Source organism: Lethenteron reissneri, chromosome 19 (genome assembly GCF_015708825.2).
Source record: "Lethenteron reissneri isolate LAM-NWPU_2019-01 chromosome 19, ASM1570882v1, whole genome shotgun sequence".
NCBI lineage: Eukaryota > Metazoa > Chordata > Hyperoartia > Petromyzontiformes > Petromyzontidae > Lethenteron > Lethenteron reissneri.
Window position 1 is genome coordinate 11,449,903 of NC_083797.1, and position 27,558 is coordinate 11,477,460.

The 27,558-nt window shown below is 45.7% G+C and overlaps 1 protein-coding gene across 3 annotated transcripts in view; it reads left to right on the forward strand.

Annotated features, from left to right (window-relative positions):
* Positions 1-188: 188 nt before the first annotated feature.
* Positions 189-27,558, forward strand: part of TRNAU1AP (tRNA selenocysteine 1 associated protein 1) — a 29,492-nt gene continuing 2,122 nt past the window's right edge. Inside the window, exons 1-9 of one of the 3 annotated variants that reach the window (XM_061554329.1) lie at positions 189-424; positions 14,520-14,617; positions 16,305-16,404; positions 16,812-16,864; positions 17,500-17,535; positions 17,997-18,128; positions 18,446-18,565; positions 21,094-21,265; positions 25,435-25,468. In XM_061554329.1, coding sequence (XP_061410313.1) covers positions 401-424; positions 14,520-14,617; positions 16,305-16,404; positions 16,812-16,864; positions 17,500-17,535; positions 17,997-18,128; positions 18,446-18,565; positions 21,094-21,265; positions 25,435-25,468 — 769 coding nt within the window. In that variant the 5' untranslated portion in view covers positions 189-400. Of the gene's footprint in view, positions 425-14,519; positions 14,618-16,304; positions 16,405-16,811; positions 16,865-17,499; positions 17,536-17,996; positions 18,129-18,445; positions 18,566-21,093; positions 21,266-23,651; positions 25,515-27,558 lie in introns of those variants that run through there. The other 2 variants (XM_061554330.1, XM_061554331.1) reach the window with 2 other exon arrangements.

Below are 27,558 nucleotides of genomic sequence, written 5' to 3' on the forward strand. Positions count from 1 at the left end.
GACACAGGTATCCCTCTCGAGCACATTGTACTCCTACATCAATAGAGAGAGAAAGACAAAGACTGGGGTGGTGTGAGGACAGGCAGCTTGTAGATGTCCGCGTGGCCACCCTCCCACGTGCGTGCAGTGGCAGCAGGCACTCGCAGCGGGGTGCCCCGCGCTCTCCGATGACGTCACGACAGCGGCGCCTCTGCCGAGGGAAGGACCCCGCCGAGACGCGTGTCTCCGGGCGGTGCCTCCTCCTCCCTCCTGCTCAGTCTCCCGCCTCTCGGCGTCTCTCGTCCACCTTCCTCCTCCTCGTCCTCCTCTTCGTCTCCCCTTGTTCGTGGTCGTCGTCTTCCCCCTCCCCCTCCCCGACCCCCGGTCCACACAACGCCAGGACCCCCGGTCGGCTGCGAGCATGGCGAGCTTGTGGATGGGCGACGTACGTTGGGGTGATGGTGGGGGGACGTGTTCGTGCGCGTTAACATATGTTGAAGTGTAGCAGTGTGTTAATGTTTGTGTAATGTATATGGACTGCGTGTGCTGTAATGTTCAAGGTGTGCGTTAATGTGTGCGGCTTGTATAGACTGCGCGTGTGCTATGATGTTAATGGTGTACGTTGTGCGTTAATGTATGTGTCGTGTATGGTACTGCGTGTGTATTATAAAGTGTGAGGTGTACATTGTGTATAACTGTATAATGCGTATAATGTATACACTGCATGTGTGTATAATGTATACACTGCATGTGTGTATGTTTATAGTGTGCATTGTGTATTACTGTGTGTATAATGTATATACTGCATATGGTAATGGTGTACATTGTGTGTTAATGTATGCGGCTTGTATATACTGCGTGTGTTTTATAAAGCGTGAGGTAAACATTGTGTATTACTGTGTGAATAATGTATACACTGCATGTGTGTATAATGTATACACTGCATGTGTTGTGTTTATGGTGTACATTGTGTATTGCTGTGTGTATAATGTATACACTGCATGTGTGTATGTGTATGGTGTACATTGTGTGTTAATGTATGTGTCGTGTATATACTGAGTGTGTATGATAAAGTGTGAGGTAAACATTGTGTATTACTGTGTGTGTAATGTATACACTGCATGTGTTGTGTTTATGGTGTACATTGTGTATTGCTGTGTGTATAATGTATACACTGCATGTGTGTATGTTTATGGTGTACATTGTGTGTTAATGTATGTGGCTTGTATATCCTGCATGTGTGTATGTATGGTGTACATTGTGTATTACTGTGTGTATAATGTATATGCTGCATGTGTGTATGTTTAAGGTGTACATTGTGTGTTAATGTATGTGTCGTGTATATACTGCATGTGTGTATGTATGGTGTACATTGTGTATTACTGTGTGTATAATGTATATGCTGCATGTGTGTATGTTTAAGGTGTACATTGTGTGTTAATGTATGTGTCGTGTATATCCTGCATGTGTGTATGTATGGTGTACATTGTGTATTACTGTGTGTATAATGTATATGCTGCATGTGTGTATGTTTAAGGTGTACATTGTGTGTTAATGTATGTGTCGTGTATATACTGCATGTGTGTATGTGTATGGTGTACATTGTGTATTGCTGTGTGTATAATGTATATGCTGCATGTGTGTATGTGTACGGTGTACATTGTGTGTTAATGTATGTGTCGTGTATATACTGCGTGTGTATTATAAAGTGTGAGGTAAACATTGTGTATTATTGTGTGTATAATGTATACACTGCATGTGTGTGTTTATAGTGTGTTAATGTTTGAATATTGCGTACATTGAAAGTGTGTAAGTTTTACATTGCGTGTTTGTTTAGATTGTGTGCTACGGTGTTAGTGGAGGTCAACACGTATTCTTCCGCGATCACTATTATCCATACAATTTCTTTGGGTTAGATTGCGTAAATATAAATGTGTCTTTAAACCCGCCACCACCCGACACAGCCAATGATGTAAAGTTTGTCACGGAAACAGAACGTGCCAATTCGTTTCTACTTCATCACACCGGCGTGTTGGAGAGTAAACCCACAACATTTACAATTCGAGTACGACGTTTCGCTGGTGATTGCAACCAGCTTCATCAGGGGGTAGCCAGAATCGTGAAGAAATCCTGTCGAAGTCTTAAATAGGGGAATAAAGGTTAATGTAGTGTAATGTGAAGATTGTGAGTGTTAAAAGTTTGTTAGTTCATTGTGCATTAATATATACCGTACAATTCGTCTCATAAGATTAAAACGTTCACATTGTGTACGTATTAATCTTGTTTATATTTATAGAGCGTCCATATGCAGTACAGGGTGCTATACAGTACTGCATTTGCGGTGTGTCTAAATAAAGTGTATTGTGCAAAAGGTGTGTGTTATGTACGTGTTCACATGTGTAATGTACATGTTGCATATTTGTGTGTTCAAATCCCGCGATGACCGGCCTGGTGAAGTATCGTCAAACAACCGCGGCTCCACATGCATGTAATTTGACAAACGACCCCGTACATAGATACATTTAAGAGTGCTAACACGTGTGCCATGCGTACATGTATATGCTTGTTTTAACATGCTGGTCAGAATCGGCTACGATCTTCCTCCACCACTGGATCAAAGCCTCCCCCCAAAGCCACTGGGCCATAAAAACCTGACGGTCGTGTGATTACAATATTCTGTGTTGCTGAACGCGAGCAGAGAGATCTCTCGTCGGTAAAGTTTCTGGACCTCCTTGCCGGCTGGCATTTGTTTTCTCTTTTGCTTTTCCACTGTCCATTTGTCACGAACACTCAGCCATCGTAACTCCCCCCCCACACACACCCTCCCACTCTAGCAACGTGTCAAGCCCAAACTCTTCACTAAGTTTTCCGATCAGTAAAAGTGATGTCTTTTTAACCTGTGTTACAGTATGTTCTCTAATCTATGTGCCCCCCAATCGATTTCTCAGTGTAAACTTGGCTCCACTGTTCTTCGTGAGTCGAGAATGCCTACGTTTCTGATCCGTGTCATAGCAGGGCAATATGCACAGATTAGAAACTTTCTTGTATTGGAAAATTGGTTGAGTCACTTTCCGTGATTCATTTCAGTTTCCCAAAGTCACACCAACCCATGCCTTTGTCCGTGCCCTTATGTAACCATGGTGACCCTGGTTCACCTTCAGTGACGATGCATTTATTGAGGTTTTTTTAGACACCTGGCCACGATTATGCAAAGGACACGAGCCCACTTTTCACCCAGGCAACCGGAGGGCACCTGGGTACACAAGCTTCGTCGCGTTTTCCACGTGTGTCCCGCTGACAGGCATGCTCTACTGTGTTTGGGCACACTTGTATGTGACTTTTGATCGGCTCGTCTTTTGTCTTAGGCCTTGGCAAGGATAAGGTCAAAGGTAAAAACAACGATCCTACCTTTATCCTTCCTTTTACCTTACCACAATACAATCACACTACCCTTACATTTTACCTTTAGCAAGGTAAAGGTCAATGGTCAAAGGTCAAAAGTAACGAGCCTACCTTTACCCTACCTTTTACCCTTATCCCATACAAATTACCCGATCACAGGGTAATTACTGGGGTACTACACTTTAAAACGGTTTAACAGGTACATTTTAGGAAGAGCGCTTTATTCATGTAGGATACTCTCGATGATTCCAATTTTAAATGGAGGCCACGGACTGCGCCCACGGAGCTTTTAGCGAGCGGTAAACAAGGTGTTTACGGTAAACAAGGTGTTTACGGTAAACAAGGTGTTTACGGTAAACAAGGTGTTTACGGTTAACAAGGTGTTTACCGGGTAGCATCATTCTTCCGCGCTACCTTTACCCTACCCTTTACCTTACCCGGTAAAACGGGTAAATTACCTTACCTTGCCGAGGCCTATTTTGTCTTGAGACCAACCTTTTTCAGCCGTTCATTTCAGAATCGGAGTCTATTTATCCTGGAGAAATCCGATGAGTTTTGAATCTCCTTTTCACAGATGTCCAGTAAGGGTTGGGTCAGAAAGTTACTCCAACAAACAGGTATAGGAAATGTTAGCAAATCACATAAAATAAATTAACTTAAAACGAAACTTTTTATTTTACCAGATAAATCCCACATTGAACTATTAGTTATTTTTCAGAAGTGATCTGGCCACAAGTTGATAGCTCAACAAAGTGGCTTATCACGTGGACTTTTATAGGCACCAAATAATCTAAACACATGTTTCTATAATGTGAGATTGCTAATATTTTCTCCATCTTCTGTATATCTATGCCTTTCTTTTTCCAATCCAGTTTTAGGAAAGCATATTTTAATGTTGCCATGAATAACTTTAGACGGAGTTTGTCACCTTGTCCGGCTAATTCATGCATTTTCATTGCAGCTGTTCCATTTACATGAATGGTTTTTATTATTCGTTTAGAAAAAATGCAGTCCTTGGCTTGTGAATGTTTCGATGGATGCATCAATTTCCACCGAGTCAAATTCCTTTTCATAGTCGACAAAGGCCAGGCACAGTGGTATTTGATATACAATCAATCTCTCCAGGAATCAGATAGAGTTGTATGTAAATGTGTACTGTGTGTATGTATGCGCATGTCAACGTGTTTCCAGTATATTCAACATGTTTGTGTTTTTGTATAGATGTCATGTACATACGTTATATCATTGAATGTATCATGGTGGAATGGTAAAGTAGCGGTGAACATGCTGCTGTACGAACCCCCACCCGAGTTAGATTCCCGTTCACGGCCAAAATCAGTAACGAATATCTGAACTGGTCCGGGGTCTCCCCTAGGTCGACTCGGCCTCAAATGTATATCTGGTACAGTGTGTAAACATTGCCACTCGGGAGATGAAGGTGGTCAGATGTGGTGCTGGTCAGACGTGGTGCTGGCTATCCACCCCCTCAGTGACGTTCCAGCCACCATAGGTGCTCGCCAACAGCACTTGCCCCAAAAGTTTAAGACTTATACGGGGGTTCTTTATCTTTTGTGTGTCTTGTGTACGTGCAGCATATCTTGAAAAACGTCCATGTATGTATGTTGAACTTCTTTCGCACCGTCCGTAGCCAACCGTGCAATTGGAGGTGCGGGGGAAGGACAACAATGGTCCTATACATGTAATGCAACTCTTATCATTCAATGCATTTATTTGAGGTCCTGGATTGGTTCTATTTTTCTGTCGTGGACCACGTGGAACGTAAGAGCCTCAGTGGTCGTGTGAAGCGCTCACGTGTGTCATAGAGAATCGAAGCGGTCGCTTGTCACGTGACAAGGATTGATGCTCGTATCATGAGCGTAACAGGCGCTGTCGTGAATTTACATATTTTCGCTCGTGCGATATTACGCACAAGCGATATCATATTCTCCGGATGATAATATTTTCTTCATCTGTATTTTAAAGCAAAAGTTCGAGGTGAATCGTATAATGCGGTAGGTGTGTGTGTGTGTGCGAGACCAGATCTGTATGACTTTATTGACACCAGCACAAGTTTTGGGTGCGTCTTACTTTCCGGAGCATCCTACCTACAATTCAGAGAATACACTAGCTCGTACAAAGTTAACCTTCATTGGACATGAACTGTACTATACGTAAGTCAATGTCCCCTCCATTAAAACGAGGACATACTGCTGGACAGTCTGCAATGTATGTACTATGTTAGTGCATGAGAAGCACAACACACTCAATGCAAAAATAAGTTCTAAAGAAATACATTTTCAATCTAGATTTGAAAGTGCATAGCGCCAATGGCTTCCTAATATCGGAAGGAAGAGCGTTCCAGACGGCCGCAAAAGCGCGCGATGCCATGACCATTTTTGCCCGATGGTTTGTCAAAAGCCGCTGCGGGAATGACCGAAGTTTGCGTGATTGTTCATTCACCTTGACGAGATGGGCAAGGTATTGTGGCTCATTTTTGTGGCAAGCACTTTGTGTGGAATGAGTGTGAAAGTTGTTCCTGAATGACATCTGCAGGCACAGTTCACGTGTGCTGCCCTGGTTAATGAAGTGCAGAGCTGCGTAGCTGTGTAGCTGTGCCGTTGAGGTCATGGATGCTTCTGGGTTGGCTGGAGCATGGTGGCATTCTGAGAACTTGAGTTACCCTGTAGGCAGCATCGCATTGCCTCGCCCTGGCCTGCGTCTAATTATACGCAGGGATATTTTTTTTTTTACCATGTGCTCTGCTTCATCGTTACCGAGTATTTATTGACAGTGGAGCTTCCAAGTTCAGGGGAACGCAGGAGGGGTTACCAGGCAGAGAGAAACATCGCTCCTTTCGTAATGTTTCAGATCGATGAGTTTTTCTTGTGGGATTGGTGGATCGCATAATAGGCCTCGATCTTAAGAGCTACGGGGAGGCCAGTTGGAAGTAGTACTTCAAGTGGGTTGTTGACCTCCCACGTGATTTTTGAGTGTCTTCTCATGCCTACGAGCGAATATGCAGGGTTGAGTCTGAACATTGCTTGGATGGGTGACCATCGCGTATAAGATAGGTATTACAGGCTGCTGTTGGGCCACGTTGCAGAGAGCAGTGCAGCAAATTATATGATTGTACTGAACTTTATGTGCTCCCATGTCTGCTACCTGCCTTGATCAACCCCCACTGACCAGAGTGGTGAATATGGTCAAATAACATGTTGCGGGGAGGCCTTCAACCCCATTAGCCGATTGACTAAAGGACTGTGCATTGTGCGATGTATTAATAGCCACTGTTGGTGGGTGTCCATGCACACCTCACCTGTGCAGAGTTGTTTATGCCGTGGCAGTGTGTGCAGCTTGATTTGTTTGCTTGATTATTTGCCGAGATCTCGAGCCGGCCAGCATTCTCCCCCGCTGCGAACGCCTTGCCTCCTCACTGCCTCTGGGCATTCCAGGACTCACACGGAGTCCACTCAGTCACTCACCGCTGTGAACAAATGTCCATTTGCCCCGTGAATAGTGACGCCATAGTCGGAGTCAACATGTTGTCCTGCTCGAATAATCATTGGGTAGGCATGTCTCCATTGGTGGCCCTGGGCCAGTGGTGGGAATACCACATTCCCATGGTGATGGCTGGTGTCTTCAGAAGACGAGCGCTGTTGACTGGTGGCAAAGTGGTACAAATTGACCCAAGAGGGGATGATGGAATTGGTGAAATGCTAACCAGAGTTGAGCTTGCAGAAATGGCATACTGTACGTATTATCGTGAAGAACAGAATCTTGCGGCAGCTCGACCCATATGGATCACATGTGAAAGCATTCATGTATATTTACCATACTAGCTTTTTTGCCCGTCCAAGGACGGGTGTATATTGCAGTAAATATGAAATATTCAATAAGAAAAATTGTTCAGCTCATGATTATTAATGAGGGGGGGGGGGGGTTGCCCCATGTGGAGTGACGTCAGCCACTAATGGTTACTGGGGAGGGGTGCGGCATGTGGAGTGCGCGACCTTTTGCGTTAGTGTAAATTTCCACGGGGGCAGGAATATTAATGAGGGTAGGGAGGCTCTTTTGCAGTGACGTCACGCACGGATGTAGCGCTGTGCTGCGTAGATTTATTTTTTACCGTCACTTTCTGTAAAGAAACGTCATATTTGAAGCGACTGCGTAATAAATTATTTGATTCAGCTCGACCTTCCTCTGCGTTAGTGTAAAAATCCACCCACTCATGAATATTATTGAGAGGGGGGTGGGCCTCATGTGCAATGACGTCATGCGCGGGACGGACAGACATTTCTGGGTGATTATCGTAGCTAATTCTCTGGATTATAAGACGCTAAAAAGTAAGACACACCTAAAACTTGTGCCATTGTGGTCTCACACATGCACACAACCTACTGGATTATAAGACGCACCCAGAACCATTGCTTTAAAATACAGGGAGGAAAAAGTGCATGTTATAATCCAGAGAATATGGTATTAGAAGTTTAAGTTTATTCTTGATTTGAAGCTTTCGTGACAGCAGGAATCCATACTCTTTGGTTCTTTCGGTAAAGTCACGTAGGTATAAAAAATTATAGATCACGACACTTCGATCGCAACACAATCCGCTTGTAATTGTAAATGTAAGCTCAACGAGGGCCCTGGAAATTTGAGAGTCGGCTCATATTGGCAGGTAGGAAGGGAACATCAAAGCAGTAAAAACTTTACCTGGTTGATCACGTCCTTCCAATGATTGCTTAAATTGTATCCATCTTCTCGGTTGAAGTTAAGTCTGTGTTATAAATCTGGATGGCTTTATGACAAATCTTTGATGGTAGCCCGAAGGTTTGCAGAGTACCTTGGTCTCGGAAAAGGCAATATCGTGTGAGCCCACCGCGTTCAAACAATGATCAGCCACGGCAGAGGTATTGGTTCTGCCGTGTTTCAAATCTGCCTTGTGTTCGCGAACACGGTCCGAGACGTGTCGTTTCGTTTGCCCAATGTAACTGCTACCGCAGACACAACCTAGTTTGTAGACACCAGGGTATTGCATGTCAGGAATCACATCTTTCACAGATGGGTTCAAATTAAAGTTTATTATATATGTTTTTACACGGATGATCCCATTTAGCCAGTTTCCCAGCTCCTTTGCCAGGAGACCCAGAACAAAACAAAGACAAGAATAGAAATATTGCAAAGAACGAGTATACAGGGTCCTTGAGGAATATTGCATAACTAACGAGGCATTTAACGGGCGTTAATGAAACACGTGAATCAAAAACAAAATCGTGCTAATTTGAGAGCAAGAAGTGCCAGCAAATGTCATGTACAGGTGCAACTAAGCCGTGCACTTATTCTAAATTTGAAGCTTTCGTGACTGCAAGGATTCAACACTGTAGTGACTTTGGCTGTAACGGTTCTACCTGAAGACGGAAGCTTTTGTTGCCTCCGAAACTTCGTGATTTAATTTAGTTTTCATTTATTTTATTTTATTTTTTACCTACGTGACTTTACCGACAAAACCAAAGAGTATAATCCGTTCACGTTAGTCTAAGAGTGACAAACGCACGCGCATCGAAAAATACGACGCAAACATGCGGGAGCAAGAGATGCCAGAATAAGAGTTAATTCCAGGGGCGAGAATGCTCTGTCCTGGTTTAATAGAGAAGTAAAGAGGGGAGGGGGGTGAAGGGAGGGGACCATGGTGTCGATGATCGGCAAGGGTGTTCCAGACGGTCGTGATTTGTGTATGCTCTGATGATGTTTAGGAGGATTAAAAGGTAACATTTGGGTAGAAATATATCCGAGTCTAAAAGCAAACAATTTCTAGTTTGGATGCCCAAAATGTATAGCCAGGAAGTTGTTTGCTTTCACCTTTAAGGTAGGGCCAGCCTATAGTTCTTCTTTAGTGTCGTGACGTGCACTGATAAAATGTGTGATCCCCATCGTTCCAAATTTGCCTCGCCTGCAATGTGTCAATGCTGATTTAGAGTGGGCGAAGACATGGCTGCAGGTTACGCGTAAGATGCTATAATCGAGCTTTAGTCATCTTTAAAGTTCTATATTTCACTTCTTAAGTGCAGAGCCCTTTGTTGTGACCTCGTAAAGTTAAATCTTACAATGTAAATACATTATTCTGTATTTCCTTGCTTCTATAAACTTTGGCGTTGCTCAGTTATATTCCTATTCCTATGTTGGGAACCAAATTGCATAGGACATTCACTTTAGAATAAAGAGGTGCTTCAACAAATAAAGAAGTGTGATGCATCGATTAATTACAGTTTTGCATTCAATGCACGTGTGATAGTGTGGATTTGAGAATGATTGTGCACTTTCTAGCATATCCAGATACTCGCATTAAATTTAGACTCATGCAAGTGAGCACAGGATCGACTTGCGACCCTGAATGATGAAAAAGAAAATCATGGAATCTGTGGGTTGTGATTAATCCGATGGCCTAATAATAGGTAGCTGTTGAGACCTGTTTTTGGATTTAGGAATGTGGACTTTCCAGTTTTACCACTGGCTTGGGGTCACAGATGAGCACTGCCCTGTTAATTCAGCTTCAGATCTAGCTAAGAAATATCTGCAGGTCACATTTTCTCAGTCCTTCACAGCACCTCCGTTTGGCTACGTACGGTGCGAAATAACTTCAACATTACATTTAAACAGCACAGTGGCTTGATCCCTCATTCCTGAAATCACAGTCGATTAGCTATTGAGCCTTTGGCCCCAAAATGCCTTATTAGTATTACCCTGGGTGGATAATGCCAATAATCATTTTCTTGGAGCATTGTATCTCTGGATCGTAGATGTGTACAATAGCAAGGTCACGGTGGTAGCTGTGTAAAGTGGTCGGTAATAAAGGGTACGTTCAACAGATAATTTTTATTTTGGAAATATACGTCTGTTACAAAATTATTTACGTAATATAACAAATTTAAAGTATGTATATGAAACAGCCGTAATAGTGCCACCATGGTGAAATGTTAACTCCCTCGCCTGGTATGCAGGAGGTTATGAGTTCGATCCCGACCCTGATGCTTGTATACTTGGAGTTTGCATATTCTCCCCGTAGTCGCGTGGATTTTTCTCTGGGTCCTTCCAGTTTTTCTCTCTCCAATGTTTAGAAACATGCATTTAGAGTATTTGGCTGCTATACATTTCCACGCGATAAGCCACTTTGTTGAGCTATCGTTTGTGATAGCCAAGTCACCTCTGAAAAAGAGTCGAATAACTCAGTGGGCCTTACCTGGTAAAATAGCAAGCAAGAAATAATGTATGTATGCCAAGCTTTCTGCAAACGGTGGATACTCGTAGCATTTGCTACCCCAGTTGGGACGACCGACTGACCAACCCCCCGTTGACCTACGAGCTCATCGTAAAAAGTGGTTCCAAGCCTCTCGGCGGCATCTGCCAAACCGATGCCCACCCCCCCCCCCCTCCTCGGCTTCTCGGCCAAAGTAGTGGCGAGGCAGACCCCGCCTGGATCTTAACACCGCGATGAACCGATTTTATTGAGCAGAGCGAACGTGCAAGTCCCCCCCCCCCATGCAAACAATGGCTGGGCGGGCGAGCATCGTTGGAATGCTCATTCTGATTTAAGGCGACGACGCCCTGCTCTCACCCGCCCTGCTCTCACCCGCCCTGCTCTCACCCGCCCTGCTCTCACCCGCCCTGCTCACCGTTCTGGTGAGGGGGGGGGCGCCCGGTTGTGAATGGAGCGTAACGAATGGCAACATGCCATGGCACAGAGAGAAGCGGTTTTGGCCCCCCAGGGCATCGGCGCTCTGACTTCTTTAAAGTGACATTGGGGAAACTTTGTGACGATGGGTTACTTTTTACAGTAACGCGAACGACACAAAATAATCATTGATTGTCGTATGTATGTATGAATGTATGTATGTTGAACTTCTTTCACGCCATACGTAACCAACCGTGCTAATTTGAGGTGTTTGGGAAGGACAACAAACTACACAGACAAAGCAGTTCTAAAGAAAATAGTTTTAAATCTAGATTTAAAAGTGCATAGCTCCAGTGGCTTCCTAATACCGGAAGGAAGAGCGTTGCACAGACGGCCGCAGAAACGCATCTGAAAGCGCGCGATGCGGTGACCGCCTTTGTCATTGTGGGGAACGTGAATGTCGAGAACAGCCTCCTTCCCATATTTGTCGCTGCACGTAAAAAATAAATGTTACAGCCCGTCATCTGCACGGCCTTCTTGGAGTGCAAGTTGATTGAACAAAAATCTGTAAAAAAAATTATCAAACTGACAGTTGATCCCCGAATACAGTCATATATATGTGTGTGTGTATATGTCTAATAATAATTACACTCATTTTCAGCACTTTGTCAATCCCCTGCTGGATTGACACCATGTTGGTCCGTGTGGGTTTGTGAAGGGGGGGATGGGTGGGGCAAGCCTGGGGTTCCAGGACCGGTTCAGTGATCATCCTCTACTGGATGTTAGCTGTGACTGGGCATCAAACTCAGGTTACCAGATTCATAATGCAGAGCCCTTACCCACTATACCACTGCTTCTTCTGTGTAAGTGTATATATACACACACATTTGGGGAGCTTTGGAGCAGGGGTTCGGGTGCTGTGCTATGACGTAAGTGACCCGAGCCGCTCTCCTGCTCACGACCAATAAAACTGGTGGTGATTGTCCGAACCGGGTGTGGGCTTCTCCTAGGTCGACTCATCCTTCGACGAATGCCTTGTGTTGTTGTGTGAACATCAGTATTGGAGAGACAAAGACGGTCGGGCGTTGTGCTCCCCACCCACCTCCTCATGTGCCATGTCGACATTTATAGGTGCGATTGTCACTTGTCTACATGGGGGGTCTTTGTCATTTATGAACAATTACACCCCTTCTTTCTTGACCCAGTCAATGTCTCAAAAGGCCAGGATTTGTGCTTTTGGGGGTGGCTGACAATCTGCCCATGATAATTAAGCACCTTCATTATGGTGGGCAGGCCTGGGTAAAGCTGGAGTCATTCCCTGTTCCCCTTTGCTATGCAACATGGATGCCTTCTGATGCCTAAACTATTCAACATCTCTTTTTACGAAGTTGTTGTGGAACCCTTCTGTGGCTGTACCAGTGGAATGGCCATCTGGAAGAGATACAATGGGAGGCTGATCAATGTCAGGGTGCGGTCATGGGATGGTTCCTTATTGGTTAACCTGGCGGTTTGCTGGTAATTGCTGACGTCCTGATATTTGCTGCTAATTCTGAGAAGCGTTTGGAGACTGCTGGAGAAGCTGGAGCTCACTAGAAAGAACCCAGTTTATTTACGCACAGCTGAAAGCCCAATTTGAACCCAGGATCTTGGCGGTGCCATCTTCGGGCTCTGACTTACGATCAGGCCCTTGAGCAATCCAGCCACCTTTCCCACATACTGTAGTATTAAAATGAAACCGCAAACCAAAAAAAAACTGCTTCAAAGTAGCACATATGTACCTCGACTGTGTATCACAGGTTTCTTCGGTTCATGAGATCAAACCAAAATTTCCAGCCATTCTTAACACTGACGGCGGTTTCTTTGCCTTACTTCACCACGGGGGTCGTGGGTTGAAGTAGGCAGAGGTCGGGGGGGGGGGATAGTACGTTGCTGGTTCTGATATCGCTTGCTACTGATGTTAGCCATGCCCAGAAATTTAATTCTGGTCGTCTGGTTCATCATATCGCCGCCGCTCGACCCCTTCATTAATGGCGAGAAGAAAGGCACTTTCAAGTGATTTAAGGCACATTGCGGTGATGGCGCTGTGACGAGACAGCTGTACGCTTAAATTTTTTTCACTGCAGTGATATCCGGAATGTGGGTCAGTCACGAAGATTCAAACTCGTGCCGGGCAGAACGGAGAGACGATGGTGCGCAGGCTCCATCGATAAGTAAATAGAGTCCGTGAAACGTCAGTAATACTGCCTTGCGTCAAACACACAGAATCGGCCAATGTTTCAGATGATCTCCCGTCTTCAGAGCAGCGAGGGGATTGAGCATGACCGACGTAGTTTGAGTTTGCATTTCACGCTGAAGGACCATTAAAAAACCCGGAAGTGTTGAGAAACTTGAAAAATGACCCAGTTTCTAAGGAGTAGGTATTGAGTATCAGACAAAGGAAGTCAAGGGTTTGTTTGTCTGTCCTTTAAAAAATCTGCTCGGACGGCAATTGAAAACCGTTAATGTGTCAACTTTGTTAAACGTTCCCAGTTTTATGGAACAAAATAATGACCAACAGAATCAGTCTATTCCAACCCTCTTTCCGCTCTGCAGAAGGGGCATTGCCCAAAACACCGGCGTGCAATCCAATTGTCTTACAAGGCAGTGTCGATGAAAAGCATGATAATTATTACGAATTATTTTGGGTCGAATTTTCCTTTTAAGAAGCAGCATGGCAGCAAAGAGGGCATTGGCAAGGCCATCGACGCATGAGGTGTACATCTCTGCCAGTGTTTGTGATACGGACGCGCGGCACCCTGCAACCAGTGACTTGAAAGAGGAACTCAAACACAGCTGTGTAATGTACAGCGCCATTGTGTCATCAGCAGCTACCTTCATGGAAAAGTGTTAACAAACATTCCAGTCGCCACCTTCAGCGTGTTTTTTTGGTGCTGTAGAGTAGCAGGCATCCGTCACTTAATAGCAGATAGACCAAGGGGTCATGACATAAGCACACCTCAAGAAAGCTCGTATTTGTTACTAAATTAAATTAATAATGAATGTATTTTGATAGAACCAATAATAGCCTCGGCTGTGACTCGGGACTCTTTTTCAGGAACATTTTGGCTGCATAAATTCGTGTTGCACTACATTCGTTGGTTATTTGTCAAAAATATATATTTTGGCACGTGCGAGGAATCCACAAACTAAATCCACATGTACCAGGAGGTAATGCCCAAACATCTGTATAGATTGGTTCGCTGCCCAGTGGCCATACAGCCTTGCAGTGTTTTCCCACTTTGCCAAAGCATGGTGGGAACGATGCACATGTGACAGTCGGGTGTCGATTGCGCAACGGCCGTACGATCTGTCTGAAAGGAAGTGACGACGAAGTGCGGTGGCGCTAATGGCGTTGGCCGTGATGACCTCCTGGCCTTGTGCCCGTGACCCCCATCGAGACCGACGCTTCGCATGCTCCTGTTTGTGTGCGCAGCTGGACCCATACATGGACGAGACGTTTGTGCTGAACGCGTTTGCCTCCCAGGGAGAGAGTGTGGTCACCGTGAAGATCATCAGGAACAAACACACTGGGTGAGCCTCCCGCCCGCGGACTGCTGGGCAGGTGACTCGGCTCAGCGGTAGCGCGTTCGCCGCTTGTAGAGGCGTGCGGTTCGAGTGCGGCGGCCTCCCTGGTTATTGCTGCGGTTGTAGCAATAATGCTGTGCAACATCCGCTTCGCAGTGGATGTTAAAGATCACGCAATGTCATTCGCAAGAGTAGGCTATTCTGTGCCGATGGCAGGGTCCACATTTTCAAAATGACCCGCAAATTACGCTTTTTGGATTATACATAGCATCCATTTTTGCCCCCTGCTGGTAGACTAATGCCCCCAGTAACTATTGTAAATGAGACTATACTGGTCGCTTGAATTCTCAACTAATAAAAAACAAATCTTAAACTTATGCAGTGTCTGCTCTTTTTGAAAACTACACTCTTTTCTAGTAGACTCTGTTTCAGTTCCCAACCATGGATGAACGTCATTCAAAAGCAGTGTCTTGGCTAATGCCGGCACCATTCTTTAATGAAGTTGATCGATTTTTTCCAAATTGCCCCACCTCGCACAAAGCTCCGATGATGACATCACCAGCTCTGTGAAAGAGAACTTTATAATTCATCGGATTCATCCAGTATAAATAAATAGTCTGATTCTGACCAAGCCCTGCCCATCACCACGCAACTATTTTGCATTATCCCATTAGTCATGGCCGGACGTAACGCTCATGCCTCACAGTGAGAAGTTCCTCGGTTTGGTTCCCGACTCGGGCGCCTTTCTGCATGGAGATCATACGATCTACTGTTCTGAGTGAGTTTCCTCCGGGCATTCCAGTGTCATCCCATAGCTAAAAAATATATATTGTTACTGGTAATGGACAAAACATCCAAATGCTGCTGAAAAATTACCTGAACATAGCCATCGAACAAAGATGATTAATGCATCGCGCGCATCCAGATGCGCTTCTACGGCCACCTGGAACGCTTTTTGTGTTTAGTTTGTTGTCCTTCACGTGCAACTCCAATTAGAACTGTTGGCATATGGCGCAAAGGAAGTTCAACTTACATTGCAACTACTTTGATAACCTAATGGAGTCCTTCCGAGTCTTGAGACTCTGAGACTTTCTTCAGTGAACAAGCATAGTGATAACAATAATGATTAAGATAACAAAATAATGCGATTGAACCGCAAATGGGTAGAGTAATTGATTACTTAGATTATCGGATAGCTCTAACCTCAGGGTGTCCTCGCCTGCTATTCAGGAGGTCGTGGGTTCAATCCCGACACCGATATATTTGGAGTTTGCATGTTATCCCCATGGTCATGTGTTGTTTCTTTGGGTCCTCCGGTTTTTCCCTTCACATTTAGAATCAAATTTCGATGTAAAGCTTTCGTGACTGCAGGGATTCATCTTCTTGGTTCTTTTGGTAAAGTCACGTAGAAGGGAAATAAGTATTTTATTATGTTTTATTTTTATTATTTTATTATTTCCCTTCTACGTGACTTAACCGAAAGAACCAAGAATCAACACGCGTTTAGAGTATTTGGCTGCTATAAATTTCGACGTGATAAGCCACTTTGTTGAGCCTTCATTTGTGGCCAGGTCACTTCTGAAAAAGAGCTATATAGCTCCGTGGGTCTTACCTGTTAAAATTAACATCGTTTAGTTTATGGTCCACAGGCTCAAGCAGGCGATCTGCGTCTCCGTGTGTTTTGCGTTCACAGCGGCCCGGCTGGGTACTGCTTTGTGGAGTTCTCGGACCAGTCGAGCGCGGAGCGGTGCCTGCACAGGCTCAATGGGAAGGCGCTTCCCGGATCCAACCCGGTCAGTGCGGATGACGTGGCTCCACGCGCCCTAACGGCTCCATGCAGAGCGGCCTCCTCCCTGCAACGCTGGACACAGCACGTGCCGCTCTGTGGGATGCGTTGGGGAGGGGGGGGGTCGTCCCATAGGGAGAGACTGGTCCCAGCCATAATAATGTGGAATTTTCACCTCTGGCTCAGGGCCACCAATGGAGGGAAATGCTTTGACTTGACGGGCAAAATATGACTTTGATGTTTTATATTAAGTTTAAGGGGGGCAACAAATGACAATGAGGTAGTTCTTAAGCTGCATACCGGGACGTGGGGTCGGAGTCTGCAGTGGTCCAAAACGCAAAGTTACAAAGAGCTGTTTCTAGTTGCAAAGGACGATGCGTGGCGCCACGTAACATTTTCTCCTTTGCATTTCAGCAACGGAGGTTTAAACTCAACTACGCAACACACAACAAGCAACCCGATGGACGGTAAGGATCGCAAGCGCGCCTGCTGTACCACGATAAAGCTCCCCTCCCGTATACACGCCAAGCCTCGCGGTCGTCGCAAGCCCGGCTGTGCCGCACGGGACGACACGAGCCGATGTTTGGGTCGTGAGTGGGCTGAGCATGCCTTAGCCAATCAGCGATGACCATTTATGAGCGTTGAGACCTCGACTGGCTTTGTTTACATTCTGCTTTCTGTTTTGGCAGTGAAAACAGTTCTCTTGCAGACTCGGTGATTATTACTTATTTTTCAACTTATAAGTGACTTCGGTTAACAGTTATTTTAGTTAACAGTAGTTTTCGTGTAACGGATGAAAAAACGTTAACTGAGGGACTACTGGAAAACTTTTGGGCACCTGCTTCGTGTTGACGTAAGCTGCAAGAATACAAAGCCAGCATGTTGCTTTTTTCCCATCAAGAGCGGCCGACCAATTAAACTGAAGATTGGGAGCAACCTCTAGTTTTCTTTACAAAAGAGACCCCTATTCTGGTTTCACCAGGGCTGTTTGGCTGGTTTTTAAATGAAGGTTGAATGAACATCACTTTGTTCTTGAGGAGTATTGCAGGTTTTGTCTTAATGGCCAGCAGGCTCCATTTGCTAACAGTCTCCTTGTGTTTAGGGTCGTCTTCAACCCAAGGCCACAGAGGAGTCAGAGGTGCGGATGATTCACACACTCTCGCCGCACATGTAAATCATGACACGTGTCGCGATGGATCTGACCCGCTGATTCAAACAAATTCTTACGCTCACAACGCATTCATCAAATTGTACCAATGGTATTTAATTCGTGGTTATTTTATTACGCGACCGACTCTCCGAGAGATTCCATAAAAAGTTGGGTCTTGAACACATGCGAAGGACGTGGAATCACGTTTGGTGTGCTCTGTTGTTTTGTGGCATTTGGCCGTGGTTCATATTGGTCAGTTGGCTGGCATAGTTGGAAAAAAATTAATCTCCCGGTTGTCGTGCTGCACATTTGAGATCACATAGATCTATTTGTGATCTATTTTGAAACCCAATGGGCTTCTGGGTGTCGAAGAGATGTACATTTTAGCGTTTAGTTTTCTCTTCCTGTCGTTTGTTTATTTACTTATCCATCCTCTGTCCTACCCCCAGCCCGGAGTTTTCCATCTTCGTGGGTGACCTCTCCGCGGACGTGGAGAACCACCACCTGTACAACTTCTTCCTGCAGAAATATCCGTCGTGCATGTCCGGCAAGGTGATCACCGACCTGTCGGGCATCTCGAGGTGAGCGCCCCACAGCGCGCGCTGGTCTTCCAGCGAAAACACGTCGTCCTGTGAAAACGCGTGGCTTTAGCCTTTGAGACTGATGGTCGGCGTTTCCGTCACCTGCAATAAAGACTGTATCATACACAGATGTTTAATTGCATGGCCACATCTGCTTCCTTTGAGCTCATTGAAGCAAATGCATACTCTTCTTGTTAGTAGCTTCAACATAATCATGGTCATCGCTGTGTTATATATATACTATTGTGATCATGCATGCGGTTTTGCCTCAAAGCGTGCAACGTTGTGTGTGCTGTGATGGCGGCGTGGTGCGGCAGAGGATACGGGTTTGTGCGTTTTGGCGAGGAGTCGGAGCAGAGAAGGGCGCTGGTGGAGATGCAAGGAGCGTCGGGGCTTGGCAACCGACCAATCAAGCTCAGCCTCGCTACGCCCAAGAGGTGATCCTGCATCATCATCATCATCATGTCTACGGAAGATACATGTGTTAGGGTTGTGCTCCAGATTTTCGGATTAAGCCAAAGCAATTTGGATATTTATTGGACCTCGGGATGAAATTTGGGACGATCCGAGATATTTTTTGTTGTTGTTTCGGATTGGTCCCAAAATATGACATCACATGAATTGATGTCACTTACACTGTGTCACGTCCTTGAGTTTCCACCAAGAGTGGGGTCGCGTCACATTGGGCGACTTCACTTTCACATGCTTTATGTAATGTGAATCCTACGAAAATCCTCCCTAAAAATGTTAATGTTTTTCTGTAAAAAAAAAAATACAAATTTATCGGGAACTCATCTCAAGAATGTGCGACTATTAGCGCAGGCGCTTGCTCACATCCATCAATGAAAATGTAGTACTTCTGGGCGCTCCATAAGCGTTATCCAAATATTACTCAGATTTCATTTTTGAGTTAGGCCACGTATTGATCGGGCACATTTTTTGTCGCAAAGCCCTCCACCACGTTTCGGCTACGTCATGAGAATTATTTTATTTTATTATGTTTTATTTTTATTATTTTATTACTTCCCTTCTACGTGACTTTACCGAAAGAACCAAGAAAATAAGTAATATTTTTTAAAAACTTTTAATTAAACACGCTTTAATGAAATGTACCGTACTAGTAATGGAAGAACTCCACGACTCCAGGAAGTGGCCCCGAAGCTTGCCATAACATAAGGGACCGTGGTAATTTACAGCCAATGTCAGTTTACCGTGGACAATTAGAGCCAAGCCGAAACATAACATGTAAAAATAATGTTTTAAAATATATGTTTTTTATTTTTTATGATAGAACATAATACTGTCATTAGTATGACATAAGTATACCAAGTTTGCAGTCGATAGCACATTGGGAAATGGGTAAAAATTGAGTTACAAGATTTGAGGATACAACGACAACAACAACAGACAGTGAGTTAAATAAAAGCGTGTAAAAACAGTTGAATGTCTATGAATTGCGTATATTTATAACCAGTTAAGAGCCCTCTGACAAAGGGCCGTGCGTAATGGCCCGTTGAGAAATCTTTTTGCCTCGTTTTTAAAGAGAGACCTTGAGAGCATTGCAGTGCTCTCCTGGCTGCGGTTACCGCTTGTTCAGTTTCACGATTCATTTTTCACGAGGGTCTTGCCAAGTTTTCGCAGTGGGTGGTCGGGGAGCAACGGTCGCTATGTAGGTTCCGATCGAGTAAATTGCGGGTAATATTTCACGTTTGACAAATTTGGACGATGGTCCCGGCACACAGTGGCCTAATCTTATAAATGACATCAGGGGATCTCTTATTTTGAGTTTTTTTTATTGCAACACGACGCGAGCCCGGTACAATACGCCAATCGCAAACAGACGGGAACCACAAACTCTTCGAACAGCAACTAGAATTCGGCGCGACAGGACCTCGTGAAGGGAGGATCTTAGACTCGCTACCCCACCCAATTGGGGACCACGTGCAGGGACGAGAAGATTTATATTGGGGAGGGGAAAGGGCGAAGGGGAAATGTAATTAGCAAACTGGGGGGAAGCCAGGGGGAGGGGGACACCAGGGGATCTTTAGCATCCAGTGTGAGGGTAGACAGTGCGTAGTAGTTTTAATGTTGATATGCCCACAGTCATAGCCAGGGCGACCACCGAAATTCGAACCGCGAACGCACTTGCCACTCGGCCACGTCACCGCCACTGAGTCGAATGGTCCACCCTTGTACATGTTGACCGCTGCTATTGTGGCCGTTTATATCTTCACAGCTGATCCGGGAAACAGAAGTGTGAATTTTGTGTACTCATTGTCTGCATGTTGGTTCCATGTGTTTGCGCTATAAATAGGTTCTCTTTATCAAGCCTGTCTCCAAGGGCACTGACTTAACAGTGATATCGTTCCACTCTGCGATTGTGTACATATATGCGTGCACATACTGTATGTTCATGTGTGTGTCTACGCACGTGTGTGTGTGTGTATACACTTTATGCGGAGTGGTACTGCAGCGGTTAGCACGCTGCGCTTCAAACCTGGCAACCGAGTTCGGTTCACGCTCGGGGACAACACCGATGACGATCATCTGAACCAGTCTTGGGCTTCCCCTAGGTCGACTGCATCATGAATGAGTACCTGGTGTGGTGTGTAAACATTGCAATATGTGTGTTTTATGTACATTGGGACAAGTGATTTTAGTGAGTAGCACCTGTGAAGGCCGGCACGGCATATGAAGGGGTGGGTGGCCAGCACCACACCCGGCCGCCTTTGTCTCCCAAGTGGCGATGTTTACGCACTTTCCCAGGTACTCTTTTGAGGCTGAGACGACCTAGTGGAGGCCCAGGACCGGTTTAGCTCATCGTCACTGGTGTTGGCCGTGAGCGGGAATCGAACTTGAGTGCCCTGGTTCGTAGCGCAGCACGAAAATATGTATTATGTATACCGGTGTATTTATGTCTGTGTGTGTGTCTTTTTGTGCCCACCCTGAACCCATGTGCTCTCAGTGCCAGCGGTGCTGGGAGGTCTCGGCAGGAGTACGGACAGAGCCAAGGCTACAGCTACGGGCAGTACTACCAGCCCTACCCCAACTACTACACACAGTGGGGATACGACCAGTACACAGGAAGCTACAGCTACAGCATGCCTCAGTATGGCTACACCCAGAGCTCCATGCAGGTGTGTATATGGGTGCGTGTGCGTGCGTGTGTGTATGTATGTATGTGCGTGTGTGTATGTATGTATGTGCTTGTGTGTATATGCGTCCGTGTGTAGCGGTAGCGTAGCGGGAAGCACGCTGCACTACGAACCTGGCGACGCGAGTTCGATTCCCGCTTATGGAAACGACCGGCGACGATTATTTGAACCGGTCCTGGGCATCCCCAAGGTCGACTCAACCTCAATTGTGTACCTGGTGTGATGCCACGAGAGAGACAAAGGTGGCCATGTGTGGTGCTGGCCACCTAACCCCCTCTTTTGCAATGCCGGCCTTCTTAGATACTCGCTAATAGCACTTGCCCCAACAGTTTGTTAAGGCTATATGAGGGATCTTTGTGTACATGTGGCACAGTAGTTAGTGCACTGCAGGATGCACCCAACAACCAGAGTTTGATTCCTAGCCACGGCTAACATCAGTGGAAATTGATCTGCACTCGGTCCAGGGCTTCCCATAGGTCGACTCGGCCTTAAATGAGGCTTACTGCAGCGTATAAACATCAGCACTGGGGAGACAGGCAGCCGGAGCGAGAACGCGGTGTGCCAACCTTAGCTGGTGATCGAAATCTTTTTGTGTGGCTGTGGAGAGTGGCGGCATATAGCAATGGATATGTTAGTTTAAAATGTATTCTTACACGCACCATGCATACCTTTAATCATGAGCGTGAGAACCGATTCTTTACAATTTATACAAAATACACCGAGTCGATGGGCTTCGGTTACATCTAGGCTAATCGCACGTAAAAAAAAAAGGACAAAACACAAACTAAAATGAGACGTGTAAACGAAGCGAATACACTCTTGAAACAGATCGTGATAGAGAATCGTGACAACTCATCTAATTGCCGGGGGTGGAGCGCATCGTTCACTGACTGGCCGGCACACTGCCGCTGTGAACCTCGCAACCTAGGTTCGATTCCCAGCCGCAGATAACAACACCACCGTTCAACTGGTTGTCTAAACTTGCTATCGGCCTTCACTAGGTCAACCTTCATGTGCACCTGGTGTGGTGCCTAACAGTGCCGGCACTGGGCAGTCCATGAAGTTACTGAATGAGCCGCTGTCATCGGTGCAATGCCAACTGCCACTGCGCAACATTCGTACACATTGATAATGAAAGTTTTTAAGGTTAGATTGTGTAAGTATGAGTGTGTCAAAGAGTATGAGTGTGTCGTTAACTCGCCACCACCCGTCACAGCCAATCGGGCGCAGGTTTGTCGTGTGAACAAAATGTGCCAATTACTTTCTACTTCAGCCCTGTGTGTATAATGTATACACTGCATGTGTGTATGTTTATAGTGTGTTAATGTTTGAGTATTGTGTACATTGAAAGTGTGTAAGTTTAACATTGTGTGTTTGTTTAGATTGTGTGCTATGGTGTTAGTGGAGTTCAACACGTAGGCTTCCGCGATCAATATTATCCATACAATTTCTTTGGGTTAGATTGCGTAAATATAAATGTGTCGTTGAACCCGCCACCTCCTGACGCAGCCAATGATCTAAGGTTTGTCACGTAAACAGAACGTGCCAATTCGTTTCTACTTCATCACACCGGCGTGTTGGAGAGTAAACCCACAACATTTACAATTTGAGTACGACGTTTCTCTGGCAATTACATCCAGCATCATCAGGCGAATTTTCCAGGTTTGTAAAGGGATCTCTACCTGCTCCCGGTCTTAAATAGAGCGAGATGTGCATCATCACTGTGAGCCGGATGTTTTCAGCTTATCATTGACACGTTTCGCTAGTATTTGTACGAATGGTCTGATCAATGGGAAAATCGTTTTGTCTCTTTTGAGAACACGTTGACCTAATGGGTTGTTCCCTTTCAATTGGGGTTATTTTTTTCTCAGTATAATGAAGCACACGTTCACACCACACGCCGCATGCGTTGGTCACGTCAACTTAGTGACTGGCAAACTGTGGAAGGCATATACATGACATGTTTTAATGATAAATTACCGTAACATTGGCGGAGGACTTTTGTGATCACTATACACTCCTAACCTTCACCTACCCGCATTGACCAGCGTGGTGAAGTATAGTCAAATAACCCGAGAAGTTTCGTCGTCCAGCAGTGGATCGACAAAATGGGCTGTACGTGTACAATACGTCTCAAAGCTAATCACAGCTCCTATCGGTGTGGAAGGATGTTGAGTAAATCATTGAGTGTGAGCGCACGTTCAAGGAAGGTGAGCTCGAAGCTAACAGTTACTGTGAAATAATGCTGATACCTGTTTCAACCAAATTTCTGCATTAATAGATTAGTTCCTGTGGGTTCCCCCCCCCCCCTCCAGTTTTATAGGCATCGCGTCATGAGCTAACGAATATATTTCTAACTCTCACGCAGCAGTGAATGACCGCATTTTGGAGAACAGCCTGCGGAAGGAGATATCAAGCAACTACTTCTGAGAACTTTTAAAATTACCTCTTATCTGCACGAAATGGGCACTGCACTTTTCCACCGACTCTGCGACAGACGCAAATGTGTGTTGCTTGACCGTCAAAAAAATAAAGCGAAAAATGAAATTTAATGGAATAGGTTTTTTTATTCGTGCGGTCAATGTGTGGACGCTGCATTGGCGAGATGTTAAATACCTCGCCTGGTGTGCAGGAGGTCGTGGGTCCGATCGCAACCCTCGATGCCTTATTATTTGGAGTTTGCCTGTGTATCTCCCCGTGGTCGCATGAATTTTTCTCCGGGTCCTCCGTTTTCTACCTCCACATTTAGAAATATGCGTTTAGAGCATTTGACTGCATTAAATTTACATGTGATACGCCACTTAGTTCAGCTATTATTTGTGGCCAGGTCACTTCTGAAAAAGAGATGTATAGCACAGTGGACCTTACCTGGTAAAATAAAAATTGTTGTTTAGTTTTACTGTGACCGTGCTGATGCCGTAGGCTCACTCCGCGTGAGAATCCACCTGATTCACAGGCGGCTTCCCAACAGTCAAACCCCCCAGAGGCCCTTGGCGCGGTGCTGGTTCAGTGCTGGGGTCTCTAAACCACCACCAAGCGATCTTCTTACTCTTGGGCTTTTCCATCTTAGTGTTGCGGATGGTTATTGTACCATGAGAGGTGATAAGCTACTCGCTGCTATTCCTGGAAAATGTTACTTTTCATTCCAAGGATAATTCAAAACCGTTAAGCCAGGGGTCGGCAACCAACATAACACGAAGAGACTTTTTTTCTCGAATTCCAGTATTTTAAAAAGAACTATTTCAAGAACCGCAAGGCATGTCCTTAATAGATATCGAGACGGTGGTCACTTTAATAAATAACGTCAGGAAGAGTCCTTGAAGAGCTCCATGCGGCTCCGGAGGTGCAGGATGCTGACACCTGCCCTAAACCACTTGATAACTTTCCACAAAGCCCGACAAGATTGGAAATGAAAACCTTTCCAATGAGATTTGTTTTTAATATATATTCAAAACATTATACATGCTACTGCATAATCGTGTTTTAACGATCAAGTTTATTTTGTTTAAGCGGTTGGTGAGAACTCAAGAGACCAAGATGAGACCTGGGTTGCCAAAATGAATTAAACAAATATTCATCGTGATGGGTGCATGTTCATCAGACCGAGTTTTCGTGGCCGTTAACTCGCGCATCACGTAGGGGTCCGTTTGTGTTGAGCGTTCACGCGTTTCTGTGCGTGCATTTATCTGTGCAGTCGCCTCGAACTAAGCGGAGGCTCCCTTAATGGAGTGGCTTGTCAGCTTGGATTATCTATACTTTGTCTATTGATGGTAGTTTTAATTAAATGCCTTATAAAGATCATACCAATGGTTAATGATGAGTATGATTAGAGGTGTCATGATTCTGCCCCCTTGTCGATCAGTGAATGGCCGCGGTTCATTCGGGTTCACGGCACGATGCAAGAATCGATTGTCTTGGTCACGTTTTGGTGAATGCAGTGACCTCTATTAGCTGGAGCGGTCACGCGAGAACCCCCTTATACGCGACATGTCAAAATCAAACGTTAACGCACACTCGCACGCACCCAATCCGATTCTTGTAATCGTGAGCTCGACAATCAATATTAATTGTATTGATTGACAATGACGACGACGATAACGACGTTCTGTATTAATAACACTGTGCTTGCCTTGGGTTTTTGTTGTTGACAGTGTTATGAAGATCTGGGAGACGATGCCTTGGAAGGTTAGTTTGATGGCTTTGTAAATAAACCCTAGAAATCATTGCATGACATCGTGCGTGAACGTGCTTGTGTACCCGCGCGGTCTTTGTGAGTGTCGTGGCGGCAGTGCGGGTGTGCACAACGGGAGGGGGTGGGGGGCGGAAGGGGGTGGGGGGGTTGGGACATTTTACTTTTATTTCCCCATTTGTTTGTTCGTTGTGCAGACCGACACAAATAAAGCTCCAACACTGAAGCAGTGAAAATGAAAAAAGGGCGTCCGAATTTATTGCGCAGTCCTCGTGCTCATTACACCCGTGGTCGACCGTCGTCACGTCAGGTCGCTTTAGGGCAGTCGGTGTGTTTGTGTTATGTCTGCCGTCGACTCTGCTCATCCGCGCGGGGCCAGGCTGGTCGCTTGCACTTTAAACGATGACGCAACTCAAAAACAAATAGCTCCCGGACGTGCGAACTTAGGGTTGCCGCGGCGCTGCGATGCCACGATCAATCTGGGGCCCCCGCGATAACCGCTCGGGTATGTCGTCGTAACGACTGCGTAGGTTTTCACTCGTTAGCGATGTACAGGCGTCCGATGTGGTTTCGGGTCGTGCTGCACGTTGTTTGGCACAATGTCCGACGTTTCGCTCGACGTGTCCGGGAGCTGCTTCTGCAACGGGATGTCTGTTTGTGGCGGGCGAGATGAACCTTGCGTCGTTTCGCTCGAGACTTGTCAGACATCGTTCTGAACAACACGCGGTACAACCTGGAATCGCATCAGGGTTGTCATTATATCATGGCTGTCGTTGCTTATTTAATTGTATATGTTTATTTTCTTATCAAATAGTTACGAATTACCAAGTGCACGGGTTTAACCCATGCAAATCGTGCTTTAAAAAAAAAATCCGGAATAATTTAAGGCATGGCGGTTATGTGACTTCATGATTTTCATAGTGACTTGAACTAGTGTCTTGTATAAATGACAGCATGTGCACCATATGCATTATGGATGGTTACGATTAGGTAGACTTATATTGAATGCACTGCATTTGAAGGCGCCTTGGAATTACGGTAAAGCACGAAGAAAAAAATAACACTTTTAAAAGTTTTGGAAAAGACATTGCGATAATCGTCGTAGCGTGAAGCTAATACCGTACTGCGACTACGATACCGCAGCAGCCCTAGAATGTGCCCCGGCCTGGCGTTTCGACGCGAGTTTGAGGCTCCGCCAGCGAGCAAAAAAAATACTTCAAATTGACTTTCAGGTGTGCGGCCGAAACGCTCTGTAGCGATGTCCCTGCAGTGGCATGCCGGAATGCCGCTTCAAATAATTTTCGCTTAACGAACAAAGGTTTCAGACTATTGTGTGTCAGACCGCCCAAGCCACACAAGCCCGGCTTTGTGTCTACAAAAGTGAGAGCGATTTTGCTTTTCGGGTTTGCGTCTCTAAAGTGATAAGCGTGCAGTGCGGCGTAGCTCACGGCCTCGCGGAGCGCAGGCTCCCACGTGCTTGGCGCAACAAACGCTGCAGCGGCGGGAGGCACGAGCGCTGTTGCCGCGCTCATGACGATGCGTGGGCCTCCTTGGCTGTGTCGCGAATGTCGGTCACCGTCGCCCCGTTACCAAACGAGTATATCGGGGGGTTGGCGCTCCTCGCAATTGCTGGCGCTGAGCCACCGAGGTGGAAACCAGTGGGTCCATAGCCACGTGCGTTGTTGAATTTCCACAAAGTGGCACCCGCTCAAAAAGCACGATGGGCGAGTCCCCATCCGCGTTTTTTAATTGTGTCCTTCTGACCGAGTTCACAATCAGCAGGGCGTCTTGATGCGCGTAACGGTGCTGGAATACGTTGCGCGCGACGTGCACTGCATTATTTGGTCGTACGATTTTGAAATGTTAACCGACGGTGGGGGGAGGGGCATTACAATAACGCACGCTGTTGCGACGCAGTTGAGCGAGTCGTGCATACTGAGCGTATGCATTAAGTGCTGAGAAGTAATGGTGGCATAATGGAACGTGCAAAACACTGTGCTCTTGAACAGAGAGTGCAGTTACACGATGTGCACTCTAGTGGAGAGCAGCAGTGCATTTTCCACTTTTTTCATTAAATGTGCCGTTA